A 16,803-nucleotide genomic window follows, 5' to 3' on the forward strand; every position below is an offset into this window, starting at 1 on the left:
TATGCAAAAGATGCATTTCACTGTTTTGATATACATGTGACTAATAAAGAAATTTTATTATAAATGTTGTAATTTAACTAACTCTACCACCTCATTCCACAGTCACCACCCTCTGTGCGGAAAAACATACCCCTCAGATCTACTTTAAATTTCTCCCCTCCAATCTTAAACCTGTGCCTTTGAGTTCTAGACTCCCCAGTCCTTTCTTTTGGGGGTGGAAAAGAAAGGCCAGTTACCCCATCTCTGCTCCTCATGATCATATAAACCTTTACAATAGTTCCCTGAAAGTGGCACATATGTAGACAACATGGTGAAAAAGGTGTGTCTCCATTGACCACAATGTTGAGTAATGTTACAGTTGTGCAAAATATGTGCTGTTCTGGTCACCACACTACAGGAACAATATGATTAAGCTAGAGGTCACAGAAAATATTCACTAGGATGGTGCCTAGATTGGAGAGCTTGAGTTACAAGGAGATTACTCCAGAGAAACTGACAGCCTGTACAAAAGGCTGAGAAGCAGTGTGATAGAGGTACATAAAATTATGAAAACTATGGATAGGGCAGGTAGCAGGAGTCTATTCCCCATGAAACTAGAAAGCATAGATTTAAGTTTTTTTGGGGGGGGGGGGGGGTGGGAGGAAGGAAATGGTTTAAAGGGTAACATTGAAGAGATAAAGGCTTTTGGCTCTTACTTGCTAACCACAGCAGCACCTGCAAACCAGCTAATTATCTCCCCTGTTCATATCCAAGTTATTATCACAAACAAGGGTCCCACCACCAATCTTTGCCAAGGCCCACTGGTCAGACTCCCAACTGCCTCTACCTCTTATCACCAGGCCACTTGTGGCTCCAATTAACATCACATGTTCTCTAACATTCTGGACCAGCCCACCATGCTGGACTCAAGGGCATTGACAACATTTATCATCCTGCCTTCAATCTTTAGTTGCCTCCTCAGGATCAGGAGGAACTTTAACCAAATTAGTTCTAAAGGAATGATTGATTACAATTATGCAATGCTGAGTACTGTTAAACTAATTCAGGAAAGCAGCCCTTGGATCCTGGCACAAATTGCCCAACAATAGTCTAGTTTGTGCTGGACTTTTGTTTCCTTAACTTTTCTTCTACTAAGATGTTTATCTAAAACTAAGCCTTCAACCATCAGCTCATTTTTAATGATTTAAACCCTACATCCATATAACCTCTGGCCTTTTATCTTCAATCTACCCCATTACCAAATCCATCAGCTGCTGAAGCACCATATGTAACCTGGCATTTACTGTTTAAATTCTTCACAGAGCATTGTGTCAGGCCCCTCACATTTCAAGTTTTAAAAATATACTTGTAAATTGCCTTTTATTTTATCATGCACATTAAAAACATCGTTATTTTAAGTAGATATGAACCACATTAGGATTAGGGAGACCAAATAGGGGCTGTACAATTAGAATGAATCATTGAATGACATGGCTCAACTGGAAGAGGAAAAAAAGGAAACAAAACAGCAATTGTGCAATTTTATTGAAGTTAGACAGGTGCAACAGGTTAGGCAGGTTTATATATAGTTACACACTTACAAACTAAACGTGTAACACATCAGTAAAGCATGCTGGAAATTACACTTTCACAAATACACTAACCTGAACCAGCAATCCCATTCAATTCACTACTAGTAGAAAAAAAATGCAGGAGCTCAAAGTATCTACATCAGGAAAAAACCCACAAGAATGTTTACAAAAAAGGTGGAAAGCATACAAATACAATCCTTCCTTCTCCAAAGAGCTTTCAGCTCTCAGTTGCACACAATTGCATTTACAAATGAATTTCCATGAACACACTGGCCATTTGAAAACATCTTTGGATGTTTGAAAAAACACTCAAATTCCAAATGAAAGAGGGGAAGGAATTAGTCTTCAGTTTCTTTGATCTCTTTACTCTTCCTCACTTCTTCCATCCGCTTTTCCTAAAAGAGAAGGATAAATTTAGAAACAAACCAAAACAGTCTTTGCCATTTAAAAAGTTGTTACCTTGTTCAGTTGGTAGCAGTTAAGTCTGAGCCAACTGCATTCCTAATTTAGCATAAAGAGACTGCTGTCTGATCACTATGATCTACCCATTCAGTCTTAACAAATAATGGTAATGCAGACTGGGAATTTTTTTCCCCCCCACAATAGAAAGAAACCTTGCCCACAGTTCCAGAATCAGTCCTTGGACAAATACCAAATTTAAATCAAGTTATGAGGACTTGATATACAGCCAGAGTTCCAAAGTTCTTGTGTTCCATATGGCAACGCACAGGGACCACACGTGCAAGGTTAGAAACATTGTAACTAAAAAGCTCAACTGTTCATTTAAGCTTTCTTCAGGAATGCCTAGATGGACTGTAAATAGTCACATTAAAAATTGGTTTCCAAAAGGGTATGGGAGGCATTCCGAAAATACTGAAGTACAATGTGCTAGGAGCAACTGTTAAGAGACAAGCATTAGCCATACCTTCTCTCTTAGACGCTCCAGTTTGGCTGCTAGTTGAGCTTCACGGTTCTCTTTGTTAGCTTCCATCTTTGTGGTCAGTTTCTCTTCTGCCATTTTCTTGAAGTTGTTCTGTTCATCAATAGCTTTCTGAAGCACCTCCTTCTCATGTTCTCGTTTTTCAGCCAACTGCTTCAGCACCTCTGCTTCATGTGACTAAAAAAGGATAAATTCAACTAAGGATTGCATTGCCAATCAAGTCAGTGTTCAGAGTTTAAATGCTTTAATACCACTACACTAGTTGCTTACCAGCTCAGCAGGTATTTGCATTATACATGTAGTCCTTGCATTTAACCTATTGGATATTCTTCCATTTAAATATCTCAGTATATTTTAGATATAAAAAATTCCTTTCCCAAGAAAGGTTACATCTGGTTAAACATCTGAAAGGTCTCTGATGTTTTAGGATTGCTTTATGCAATATGGATACATAACTCAATTGTGATATCTTGGGCAACATTAATTTGATAGTAATGGAAATTAATTTTACAATAGTGTTATCAGATCTTCATAAGCCACCTACAAGAACATGCATACTTTGTGATCCTGGAAAGCAAGTTGGGACAGATGCAAGAGAAATGTTGGTTGACATGCAAAAAAAAGTGTATAGTTCTTGCAAAATAACTTGTCCAAGGCAACCTGCAGATCATGAATTGTAGCCTATCAAAATAGAAGCTGAGCCAGCAGATCAGTGAAGTGCATAGGATTATTAGCCAAGGGTAGATAGTCAGGAAAACTATGTGTACAACCAATTTACTAGCAAGAGTAATACAGCACTGAAACAGGTCCTTCAGCCCAACTCATCCATGCTAAGGTGCCCACCTAGTCTCATTTGCCCACATCTGGCTCATCCCTTAATCTTTCCCATCCATGTACTTATCTGGAAGTCTTAGTGGTCAATTTACAATAGACTACATAGGCAGTCTGCATCCCACAGAACCAAATCCAGGTACATTGAATGGACAAGTTCAGAACAAAAAGCAATTCTAGGATATTTCAAATGGCTTTTGCCACCTGCTCACTGTTTGCATTTCAAGGCAAACAATGGAAGGACCTACCTACTAAAAACATTCCACAACAGTCCAACATTTGCCATCAGACCAGAGGAAGTGTAAACCCAAAACCACTTGGGGTTACATTTCTGCAGTATATGATTACTAATTGGATCCACAACTCAAAAGGAATGTTCAGTGCATTGGTGCACATTCAACAGGCCTTCCAAGAGCAAGAATTTCAGGTTAGCCACACCTACCCAAAGCATAAATGGGACACAATCAGATGACCTATTGTAAGCAATTACCAGGCTGTCACATGGTCAATATACAGGAGGATTCAGAAATAATGACTGGAACTGCAGCTCCAATTTAGTCCAATGGGGGTGAGACTGGAGGTGGAGAAAGGAAGGGAAGGGTAATCCAGTAGAAGGGGAATGTACCCTATGCCCATAAGACAGCAGTTGATAAGTGTATTGTCCAGGTCAAAAGATTAACCAACTTTAAAGCCAAATTAAAGTATTCATTGCAGGTCAATCGCATTTTGCAATTTTCCTTGTTGACACAAAACCTGATCACAAACTGAAGTCTTTCAGCGTGTTATCTTTGTCACTTGCTTGTCTATCCCTTAAAGATATGACATATTTCATTCATCTGCCTTTAGATTCTTGATTAGTTGCATTCTGGGCATTGCTGTCAAACAATCAAATGCCAAAAGCTCACTCAAACAAATAGGTGAAGCTAGTTAGAAGCAAAAAGAAAATGCAATGCATTAAGCTCAAAACACTTGCTTTTATCCCAACACCAAAAAAGGTACTAGCAAATTCAGTGATTCCTTGTTAAACTATATATGTGCCTCAAGTCTCAAAAAAAAAGTTGGTTTCCCCAATCCCAGCAAACTATTAAATGTTTCAGTTTATACACTAGAAGTGTACCTTTCGCCTGATCTCTGCAGCTTCATGTTTACGTTGAATTTCTTCTAGTGAAAGGTCCTTCTTCTTAGGGGGAGAAAGAGGAAATTCTGGAATAGCTTCAGCTGCAGGTGGGCTCAGGATCAATTCAAAAGCCTGGCCTGAAGAACGCTTGTCCAATTCTTTAACTTTGATATCTGAAAAACATTTCAATGATGTTCTCATATTCCAACTTACCAATTTAAAAAAAAACACAAGACAATCTACTAATATTGTCAAGCAGGCAACTACCAATCCCCCTCGGGCAATTTTATAACAAAACCAAGTGGATTCTCAATCAACTGGTGATATTAGTCCAAACTAAAATAATGTACACCAGTTATCCATCTGACTACTATTGGATCCAACATATCAAAACATTGCTGGTTATGGACTAAACAGGACTGTGCTACAATGACAATTGATTTTTTTGTTCTGTAGTTTTAGGACTGTGTGCAAATGTTAGATCCAGCAAAATCTATCAAAATGAATGTCTGTTTCCTGTTTATAACCATATTACAGGATGGTTATTATATTTTACCATCAAGACTTGACATAACTGAGACTAGGCAAGATTTCACAAAATATAAAGATCAGTTTATTTGATTGAACACAACAGGTACAGTTTTACTGGTTACATTCCCATAGATTTAAGGCAAGCCTTTCCTCACACTTAACCACCGCTGCAAGGTCACAGCATTATACATTTCTTACCAGCTGATGCCGATGCCATTGCAGAACAAGTCACGATTAGCTGTTAACTTTCAAGTGTTTAAAGCTTTCTGATGAATACAGCAAACCCTGTGGTAAGAACAAAGAAACCAAAGTTCAGTTGTTAGTGCTTCAGAATACTACATGTGCCAAAAGTAATATGCAAGTGACTGCTTGCAAGTTGAGGCCCACAATGCAGGGCATCACCAAGGCTACCAAAGGAATACCAGATGTGACAGGTTTGTCAGTATTTTGAGAGAGGATAGTCAGTGATAAGCTTGAATGGACATCTGCCTTTCAAATCAGAAATATTTTGAATGGTGTACTTTTGGAAATGTGCAATAGCACATAAAATAAACCATAAATATAGCCCATCAGTAGACAAAGGACATTTGAAGGAGCCCAGATGTGAAGAAAACCAACCCATTTGGTTATTGTCCAGCAATTGTTGCACTGGACAACATTTAAATCACTTGCAACTGCAAATCAGTGCTTTGCTTACTAATGAAGTCAATTAGAACAGGTACTAATTACCACTGCTATTGAAAGGTAACAGAGACCAAGTCTGAACTAATCAAATGCCAATCATTGGCACCAATTAACAAAAACTCCAACTAGACATGGAGAATGGCTGTACCACCAACTACTGGGGGGGGGGGGGGGGGAGAGAAAGAGGAGAGGGAGGTGGGAAGTAGAGAAATTTAGGTGGGAAAGAAAGAAATCTGAAGTAGATGAATACATTAAACACATTTCTAGTTATCCAGAAAACAATTTTAGAAAACACAGGACTATGTACAGCTTTAAATCTAGAATTTGATCCATAGTATAGGCAACTCTTTACTCCCTTGACTACATTACTACAAATCCTAGGTTGACAAACTACACCCACTAGCTGAAAAATCAAGAGGATGGAAGATGCTGGAAATCCAAAATTTTGAATCAAGGGTTCAAACCAGAAGTGATAAAATAGCTTAATTTTAGATTGTAAAAAAAGTTGGGAGAGAGGTAGATGGAGCGATCCATCTGACAAGTTCAGGACTAAACTGAAAGTCAGCTGTTGCAGAGAACAAAGCATCTTAAGTGATGACAACTCTGATTGCCAAGACAGCATTGCATCAGCATGGCAACCCTGGCCACATCCCGTCATTAATATTCCATTCCCAGTCATCTCTCACACCCTCTGCAATTTAATTCTTGCTTTTTTCCTTCAACTTGAAATGTCAAGTGTTTCTTTCCACAAATGCTGCCCAAATGCTTCTAGGATTTTCAGGTTTTTAATTACACCAATTAGCTACAGCTCAAGAAACATGAACATTGGTGGGCAAGAGGATTTAAGAGATGTTCGTGACCTTAAGTGGCCAGAGAATAACTTTGACCCATCCCTGCAAAAAATGTTTAACAAGCTCATGGTCCAACCAGCCTCAGATTTGTTCAGAAGTAACAAGATGGAGCAAAACAAAACCACAGGAGAGCTACAATATACCAAGGAGTGACAATACAGAAGACTCACGAGTCAGCGATTTCTACATTGGTGAATTACTGACCTACAGGAAGGAGGTATAAAGAAATAGCAATTAAACGAAAGCTTAGGAATGGAGTCCAAGCTGGCTACCAAAATGAATGTGCAGCAAGGAAGAGTTTAAGAAAGAAAGGACTCCAAGTTTCTTGCAAGTAAATAATCCATTTAAGCAGTTTCTCATTTTTTTGATTAAATGAGAACTCATAAGAGGGTGGAACTTGGCTTCTGTGCACTTGACAGGAAATTCAGCCACGAAGAATTATACCACACAACATATTGAGCACTGCAAGACCTGGACCACAGGAGAAGTATAATTACAGGGGTATGTGATACATCCTCTGACCAACCAACAGAGAGTGTATGGGGTTGTCAGGTGGTCCAGACAAGTTCTCAACTCCAGAAATATAGGGCAAAAAAAAGTTGTATAGGCTGGATTTAAAAAAAAGTTTAATTCAGAAAATCAAGTGGTTGAAAACTAGAAATCCAGGATTAGTAGCAATAAAAACATTTTAATACACAAATCATGAAAGGCAGCGAGTGGAAATATTCGATAGCTTTAAGAATGGTAAACACTTGGAATTGGAAAAGGACAATCAGAACGTGAAGGTGGTGGTGGAGAGGAACCATGCAGAAGTTTGAACAAATTAGTTAGCTAATTAAAAGAGTTGGCATAAGTACAAGTGGCCAAACAGCCATTCTCTGCAATTTGAGTTCCCACTTTGTATATTCAAAAGTTGCTCCCAGCCTATAGTCAACTAGCACTCACCCACACACCATTTGTTTTTAAATGAATTGCACAGGGTTGACAAGATGTAATTTTCTCCCCCAGTTTAGGGAGGGGACAGTATTTATTATCCATGTTGGATACTTGAAGTGCAAGTTTTTAAATACAATAACATTTGGCCTTTTAAGATGTAGAAATTTCTTTATGATAAAACTGAAAAATTGCATCCCACGATTTTGTAAACAACTGCAAGTTCAGTCCCAATGTGGAATGGTATCTCTGCATTTTGTTACCTGGGGAAAACAAATTCAGTTTGACACCAGTCCTCCAGGGCCAAAAAATAACCCTCAAAGGACAATGGAGGGCATGGGTACAGCATACCTCGGAATACCGGGCGAAGCCCAGACAGCAACAGAGCGCCACCTGAAGCCAAGAGCAAGTGGTGGAAATTCATCGAGTCTGCCAGATGTGAAAACATGTTTGTTATTCTATTCCGTTAGAATGCAATATGTATTCAGTTTCCAGGGTATGAGTTAATACCCAACAGGAGCTGTTGTACGGAGCGTTACACCCAGTCAAAATGTTTTCTAGAAAATTCAAAGTTATCTCGCCAGCAGAAGTATCAGCTTTCTGGTTAAGCCAGATAACCCTTTTAAGATCCGCGAATAGAACAGTGATAGGCAACACCCAACCCTAAAATCTTGAATCCGTTTCAACTAAAAAAAGATTTGAAAGCAGCTTCAAAACCTCGATTTAAGTAATATTCCAAATAATTTGCAAGTAAAATGCGGCGTTGAATGAATTTCACAAAAGCAGCAATGACATTCACAGCACTCACTTATAGATTAGCGTTTGTGGGGATCAGAAAGAAAGAAATTGGGCGCTGGTGATCTTGTGTCTTTTCTTAGACAAATGAGCGCTTTCATCTTGCATCAAAATTATGCAAAAAATCTATATATACAAAATCTATCATGGAGTGCTTGGCTTGCAGTTTTGTATTTGAGCGTTTCATAAAAGCCTCCTTTGTGCAGAGGCTGAAAAATCAATCTGGAAACGTTATTGCAGAACAAAGAGTTACTGTAGTTTTGATGGACAAAAGCACATTGCCACTGGAAAAATACATCGCACTCGACAGCCAAGGATTTAAAAACAATGTTATTTGCAATTATTCAAACAGGTGCAGAGAATGTTACAATATAAGTTTTAAAAATACACGTTTAAAGCAGTGTTACAAATGACATCTACGAATACACAATTCGACCACCTCCCCTTCTCTGCTGAAGTGTCTAGCAAGAAAGCGCCACTCCCTTATTCCATTGATACTACACCTAGACAATAACTGATGTGATAAAACCATTTCCTCTCAGTGCATTCAAATAAAGATAACTGTTTAAATTTCTAGTTTTAAATATTGATTCGCCCTAACACCTCATCATAAAATACATCCCATTTCGATCTGATACCCAATTCAAAGCCAGCCACTTTTTATTTTAAGGCACCTTAGCCAATCCAAAAAAAGATCACATGCAGCAATGACATAGGTTTAATAAGAAAAACTAGGCTACTTCTGCATATTAATCTTAGAAAGAAATGATCAACACTGCATTATTGCCTTATGCACAGCAGACAAGCATTAACCCCAAATATCCTGCTCACTGACTGATCTGTTGCATCGGCGCGAAAATTATAAATGAACAAATAAAAATAAGGAAATTCAAACACCGTTATATCTGAATTTTCCTATAGATTATTTTATTTAAAAATCTTTTCTCTATGGTGCATTTATTATAATTAGCACATTCCCGCTTCCCTTACCCTCGCTCGTTTGCTTTTGTTTTGCTGCTGCTCCCTTTGTCTCCCGCGCTCTGCACGAACCTGCTATCAACCCCCACCCTCCCCGTCGAATAAAAACCGCCAAAAACGCGTCACGTGACCGTGCCTGCGCTCTCTCATTGGCAGCAGCCTACCTTTCGTTAGCAAGCTGACAGGCGTTCCGTCGATTTCATTGGCCTTTTTCAGCAAGCGCTGACCAATCCAAATGAAAGAAGGGTGTTCCCTATGTTAATTGACTCGAGGTCGAAGACATTTAGTCCCGAGCTGTGTTATGGCTCTGGCTGATTGGCTCTGTAATAGGACGGTCCTTGCCGCGCTCCTATTGGTCACACCGCCTCTGACGACACAATGGCTTGGTCGTCATATCGTTTAATTACGGTTACTTAAGGCAGACGCGCCTATTCCTGTTGTATTGCTGGTCAGTGCAAAAGCGATGAGGATGGGAAGGGCGGTCTACAGGTCTGATAATAAAGAGGCTGCCACTATTGTATGCATTCCTCCACCTCTAGGTAGTTAAGTGGTCCACCGACGTTCGTTGTGTAGGCTTATTCATAAAAACGGTCACGTTGGCAAAATGAAGAGCTCATAGTCCCAAGTGCAGTAGGATAACCACAAACGGGGCCGTGGTGACCATATTTTCCAAACCAGATTCAGGGTGGTTCGCAGCAAAGTAGCCAGGATGGAAATTGCTGGTTGTGCATTGTGAGGCAATAATTTTTTGGGAGCCTTTATTTTAATAGATGCGTTTGTACATTACAATGCAAACAAAATGCTTGGAATGTGACATTGCACTATTGATATGCACACGATCTGACAGAAATATAGATAATAAAAAAAACACGAGATACATAAACGCCAATGTCATGGGCACTAGACACTGACCGGTAACAACTTGCAGTTGCACGCCATTTCAACTCCGCCTCCCATTCCCATACTGGCTTATCCGTCCTTGGCTTTCTCCACAGCCACAACAGGGCCAGATGCAAACTAGGAGAACAGCACCTCATATTCTGCTTGGGTACCCTGCAACCCTATTGTGTGAAAACTGAATTTTCCAAGCAGAAAACAAACTGCTGGAGGAACACTGCGGATTGAGGAGCATCTGTGGAGGGGAACTGTTGACATTTCAGGTTAACACTCTGCATCTGGACTGAGAATGGAGGGGGAAGATAGCCAATACAGGGCATGGCTTTAAAGAAATGGGTGGGAAGTTCAAGGGGGATATCAGAGGAAGGTTTTTTACCCAGAGAGTGGTTGGGGCATGGAATGCGCTGCCTGGGGCAGTGGTGGAGGCAGGTACATTGGTCAAATTCAAGAGATTACTAGATAAGCATATGGAGGTATTTAAGATAGGGGGATATGTAGGAGGAAGGGGTTAGTCTTAGGCAAGGTTTAAAGATCAGCACAACATTGTGGGCCGAAGGGCCTGTATTGTGCTGTACTGTTCTATGTTCTATGTATAGTTCAGAGGCAGGTGGGTGATAGGTGGAAGCAGGCAAGGAGAAAAAATGGGCAGATGGAGTCAGGTGGGGTTAGGGGAGGGTGAAGCTGGAGATGCTTATCACCCTCCAGCAAAGCGTGAACACAAAGGCTACCAGTGCTGGAATCTGATAAGTAAGGGAGATAATAATATGAACCATTAGGGGAGAGACGAAAGGCAGATGGAGCCAGATGGGGGAGGGATCCGGTGAGTGAAATATGTGGGTAGTAGGTGGATGGAGAGAAAGAATAGGGTAGAATGGTGGGTATAGGTGTTGTGAAACAGGTTCAAGGTCTCGAAGGACAAGGACTGAACACAGTCTTAGAGTTAAATGATTTATTTACAAAGACAAATGCGGGGAAAAAGTAACAGGGGAAACACACACACGCGCGCGTGCACCGGAGATGGCGAGCATGGGAAAATTGCAACGAGAGTAAAATACACACACACACAAAACAAACTGGGTACAAACAATCAAGGAAAAGCAATACGCTACCCGCCACCCCTTGACTCACACTACCGGTAATACTAACTTAGAACGCTCCTAACCCTGTCGAAGTGCACACCTTACTAGCGGTCTCTCCAGCGTCGTTTCACAATTCCTCGGAGCAAACGAAGAGGCCAAGCCAAGCACATGTGGCACTCTTTATGGTGCTGGGGGGGGGCGGTGGGGGAGCAGCTCAGGTAATTTAAAAAGGCAAGTGGCCCGAGGCCAAGTACAAAGGTGCTTAAAGGGACCAATGGTCAGGTGTGCACTGATGGGTGGGGTGGAGCCAAACCTTGACTGGCAGTGGTGTGTCTTTCAACCAGGTAATGGGCAGTGCTGTCATCCGACCTGTTAGGGGCAGTGTTGTCACGTGACAGCCATGACCCTCTGCAACACAATAGGTTACGTGAAATTGTGTATGTTACAAATAATGATGGCTGGCAGCTGAGGAAGGACAGCAGCTACTTCTCAAAAAGAGCCATAAAACCACATGGTTATCAGCAGGTACAAAATATTGATAAAGCTACAAATCGTGGTTATTTCATTTAAGCTGCATTGCCCCAGAAACAAACATACCCACTGACAATTGCAAATCACCATAATCAATAAAACTTAGTGAGAGGAGATCTAAGAGTGTTAATCAAACAACCCAATTGATTGACACCCCATCAATCATCCTAAACATTCACTCCCTTCACCACTGGCACACTGCAGTGTATACCATCTACAAAATGTACAGCGGTTACTTGCCTAGGCTACCCCAATAGCACTTCCCAAACTTACAGTCTTTACCAGCAGGAAGGACAAAGGCAGCAGGCATATAGCAACACCATCAACTATAAGTTCTCCTTTAAGTCATGCACCATCATAATTTAGAAATATATCATTGGACTTTCATCATCACTGGGTCTAAATCCTGGAATCCTTACTCAACAGTGCCGTGGGAGTACCTTCACCAGAAAGACTGCAGTAGTTCAAGAAGCACCTCACCTCCACCTTCTCAAGGGCAATTAGGGATGGGCAATAAAAATGCTGGTCTTTCCAACAATGTCCAGATCTCTACATTGAATATTATAAGAAACATTAAAAATTCCAACAGGGCTAGACAGACTGGATGTGGGGAGGATGTTTCCAATGATAAGGGTGGGTAGAATGAGGGGTCACAGGTTCAAGTTACAGGGCAAGACATTTAGGACTGAGGACAGGACGATGGAATTTGGTACCACAGAGGCCAACACTGGACAAATTTAAGAAGGAGACAGATAAATTCCCAGAGAATCCAAAAATACAACAAGGATAATGGGAAGGGAGAAAGAATATTGAGACAGAGTCTCAGCTGTGATCATATTGAATGTTGGTGAAGGCTCAAAGGGCCAAACATTACTTGAGCTCCTATATTTCTGTATGTCTTTTCCACAGTTTAGTCTGGCTTGACTGCAACTCAATAGGAATTGTGTGAAGTTCGTCCTGCAATTTAGATTGAGCCTTGACCTGTATTTATTTAGTGACTCTCATGATCTTAGAACGTGATAATGTACTTTAAATCCAATGAAATACTTCTGAACTGTTGGAAACATGGCAGGTAATTTGGGCATGACAGCTGCCATGTGCACCAATGTTCTAGATCAGATCATCTGTTCTTCTGAAGCTGACTGAGGGATTGATAAACATAGGACTGGGTGCTCTGGATAATTGCCCTGCTCTTTTTCAAAATGGTTTAGAGAGCAGCTAAGGTCTTGGTTTAACATGGAGACACAAGCGACTGCAGATGCTGGAATCTGGAGCAACAAACGATCTGCTGGAGGAACTCAATGAGTCGAGCAGCATCTGTGGGGGAAAGGAATTGTCAACATTTTGTGTTGAAACCCTGCATCAGGACATGTTGATGTAGGGTTTTGTCCCAAAATGTCAACAATTCCTTCCCCCCCCCCAATATGCTGCCCAACCCACTGAGTTCCTCCAGGAGATTGGTTATTGCTTTTGGTTTAACATCTCATTCGATTTCACACTGGACCGTGAGCCCAGCTTTATACTCAGGTCCCTAGAATGGGACTCAGACTCACAATCTCTTGATTTAAAGGCAAATGTGCTGCTAACTGAGCCACAACTAAGTTTAAGGGGAAGCTGAATGAGTTCACGAAAGAGAAAGAAATACAACACCAATTTTCTTCTATATGACACCTTTAACACAGTGGAACGTGGATGATTCATGGAGGCACAACCAAACAAAATCTGACTTTGAAATACTTAAGGAGACATAAGAAGTTACCAAAAACATAATCAGAAGGTAGGTTTTAAGGATCATTTTAGAAGGTAAAGAGCTATTGAGGTTTGGTGATGGAATTTATGACTTAGGACTTCGGCAGCTGAATATGTAGCCACAAATGATAGAATAATTAAAATCAGGAAGGCTCAAGAGGCCAAAATTGATATAGTTGAATACTTGAGAATTGTCGGCAAGAAATTTCTGAGGTAGGAAGGAGGAAAGTGTAGTATTGTTATGTTATTGTGCTATATAAGTGCATTCCCTTTTTAAGACACTGTGTATATTTCCACTTGAAGACAGTGAAGCATGCCTTGGGTGTGACAATAATGAAACCAACCAATGTTCTACATCATGCCCGGCAGTTAGTCTACTTGATTAATCACAGAAACGAGGGCTTAATAGTTGCAGTTTATATTTGTGATGAGGAAAAAGAGACTTCAGAGTGCAGTTGCTATCAGTTTGAGCATGTTTTGTATGTGTCAGATAAAAATAAACTTAGTTGTTGATTTTTAATACAATGCATGGAATTTCTTGCAGCTGTGTCTGTAGCTGAGTAACTCTGCTTTGTAACCATGCAGCTGCTGAGGAGACAAAAAATTCTTATGCTTAAGCTAATTCATCTGAATCTATGCAAATCAACCAACGGTGAAAGTTTACCTCTAAATAAGTAGCAAAGCTCAGTTTGTTTGATATAGCTTCACTGCACTTGCATGTTGTTGGAATCGTGATGGTCATGCCAAGATGGTCATGTAAGTTATGTATAATTTATGTTAATTTGTTTATGTTAATTTATGTTTGTCTTCGTCTTATAATGTTCTGTGCTGCTGCTGCAAAAAGCTAATTTTTGTGGCATTTATACCCTGAGTATGTATGCCTGTGACAACAATAAACTTGAACTTGAACTAACCTCATGGCAATTGATGTGCATTCCAATGCATCTCAGTTTGTGTCCTGCTGTGAAAAGTGATTTCATTGTGAAGAAGTAATGACAGGATCCAGAAAAAAAGCAAGACTGTTACACCATAGGTAGGTACAGAACTACAGGATATTCATGAAACACTATCACCAATCACTAATGATTACACAAGAGCAAAAACTGCACTGATTACACATTTTACACCACATTTGTATTGTGTTTTGTGTTCAGTTCTGGTCGTCTCATTATAGGAAGGATGTAGAAGCTTTAGACAGGGTGCAGAGGAGATTTACCAGGCTGCTGCCTGGATTGGAGAGCATGTCTGGTTGAGCGAGCTAGGGCTTTTCTCTTTGGAGAGAAGGAGGATGAGAGGTGACTTAGTAGAGGTGTACAAGATGATAAGAGGCATAGATCGAGTGGACAGTCAGAGACCTTTTCCCAGGGCAACAATGGCTAACATGAGGGGGAATAATTTTAAGGTGATCGGAGGAAGGTATGAGGGGGTTATCAGGGGTACGTTTTTTACACAGAGAGTGGTGGGTGCATGGAACGCACTGCTGGCAGAGGTTGTGGGGGCAGATACATTAGGGACATTTAAGAGACTCTTAGATAAACACATGAATGACAGGGAAATGGAGGGCTATGTGGGAGAGAACGGTTAGATAGATCTTAGAGCAGGATAAAATGTTGGCACAATATCATGGGCTGAAGGGCCTGTACTGTGCTGTAATGTTCTATGTTCTATCTGGAGGCACAGTGATGCAGTGAGTAGAGCTGCTGTGTAACAGCTGCAGGTTCTGGGTTTATTCCTGGTACTGTCTGTGTGGAGTTTGCACGTTCTCCCTATGACTTCATGGGCTTCCTCTGGGTGCTCTGGTTTCCTCCAGCGTCCTAGAGACCTGCTGGTTGATAGGTTAATTGGCCACTCTAAATTGAATAGGTGAATTGTAGAATCCAGTGCGAGTTGAGGGGAGAATGAAAATAGGATTGGTCTAAGTGGGTGCTTAATGTTCGGTGTAGACTCAAAAGGCTGAACGGCCTGTTTCCATTGCCATATGACTCTCTCAATGACGCAGAAGACAAAAGTGTTCTGTCACATAGACAAGAATAAGAAGAAATAATTGATCAATGGTCCATGTGTCCGAGATTACTTTATGCAAAATGTGAATTTTCTGGTCATGAATAAGAGCCATAAATATACATTATTGAAGGATATATATCAAAGCAACCTCAGAAAGCCTCGAAAATGGCATCAATCAGAGTTAGCAAGATCATTGTCACTTTAAGAGAATAGACAAGTTGATGCAGAATGACCGCAGAGTCTGCAGGGACTAGAATCAGAGAAACAAAATAAAAACAGGGCAGAACTCTCACTGGAAACCGTCAGCAGAGAACATTCAAAAGAGAACAATTGCCAGTTTCAGTGAGCTAAACAGAACTTAAAACAGTCATATTATTGTTCTGGCATCTTCCCCCACATAGTGGAATGCCCTGCTAAGGGAAAACAATGTAAGTCATGTGGAAAAAGCAACCATTTTGCAAAAGTTTATGATTCAGCAAACTGATGGTGTTAGATGTCTAAACACCTCTTGAGTGTTGGACGCTCCTCAAAGAACTCAGCCAAAAATGAAGACAATATCTGCATCTCACGATTCAGTGCCTCAGTTAATATTTGTGCACCTGTTAATATGAGTGAACAAACCTTCAACCATCTTGGTTTAACTCAGTGAAGAAGTGCCAGGTTATTTTATATTAATAGTACAATCTTCTTAATAGTTCTAGGAAAGTTTTAATTGTAAATACCATTCAAATACAAGTGTTAGCATGACTTTTTATATAAGTTAGGTGACTGACGTTCTGAGGTTCAACACATTGTCATCTGCTCATATTGTAGTGATTGTGAGTGTAATACCTACAACCAGCGTCATTAGTTGTGAAGAAGAGGTCACAGGGCAACTTATCAGATGTGTGAACATAAATGCAGTGCTAAAAATGATGTCACTGAGCAAAATCAAAGCTGTACAAATATGATGTTGCTCAATCTGTGTTTCATAGCAATTCAATCATGAAAATAGTGATGGAAAAGGCATTCTCTTGTTATATTGCACATATACTGCAAAAAGATTAGCAAAAACTTTGCAATGAAGTCATGACTGCATCTACCTCAAATATTTTGCTACAAGATAACCCAATTGTCATCTCAGAGTCATGAACAGAACACAATAGACATTGCTCTCAAAGATAATCAAAAGATTTGAAAAATTAACAATTTTTAGGGAAAGAGCATAGTTCCCAGGAATAGGCTACTTTGTTGAATACAATATCAACAAATGTCTGGTGTGACAAGCAACCTTGATGTCAAACCTACAAGAACCAATGCGATTGTTGGAATT

The 16,803-nt window shown here is 40.3% G+C and overlaps 1 protein-coding gene across 1 annotated transcript; it reads right to left on the minus strand.

Moving 5' to 3' along the window:
• Positions 1 to 1,507: 1,507 nt before the first annotated feature.
• LOC127581724 (stathmin-like) lies at positions 1,508 to 9,314 on the minus strand. Its single transcript, XM_052036387.1, has 5 exons — positions 9,244 to 9,314; positions 5,189 to 5,275; positions 4,460 to 4,632; positions 2,497 to 2,688; positions 1,508 to 1,966 (listed from the first exon to the last, which is right to left on the minus strand). Exons 2-5 carry the CDS (start codon positions 5,205 to 5,207, stop codon positions 1,910 to 1,912), a joined length of 441 nt encoding a protein of 146 aa, XP_051892347.1. The 5' UTR covers positions 5,208 to 5,275; positions 9,244 to 9,314; the 3' UTR covers positions 1,508 to 1,909.
• Between the last annotated feature and the right edge of the window lie 7,489 nt (positions 9,315 to 16,803).

Source organism: Pristis pectinata, chromosome 22 (assembly GCF_009764475.1).
Source record: "Pristis pectinata isolate sPriPec2 chromosome 22, sPriPec2.1.pri, whole genome shotgun sequence".
NCBI lineage: Eukaryota > Metazoa > Chordata > Chondrichthyes > Rhinopristiformes > Pristidae > Pristis > Pristis pectinata.

Bases quoted from the DNA above. Each gene is read 5' to 3' on its own strand.
- LOC127581724 (XM_052036387.1), bottom strand. The intron at 2,689-4,459 runs GTACACTTCTAG...ATCCTTTTTTAG, and splicing joins CTGCAGAGATCAGGCGAAAG to TCACATGAAGCAGAGGTGCT. The intron at 1,967-2,496 runs GTATGGCTAATG...CTTCTCTTTTAG, and splicing joins TGGAGCGTCTAAGAGAGAAG to GAAAAGCGGATGGAAGAAGT.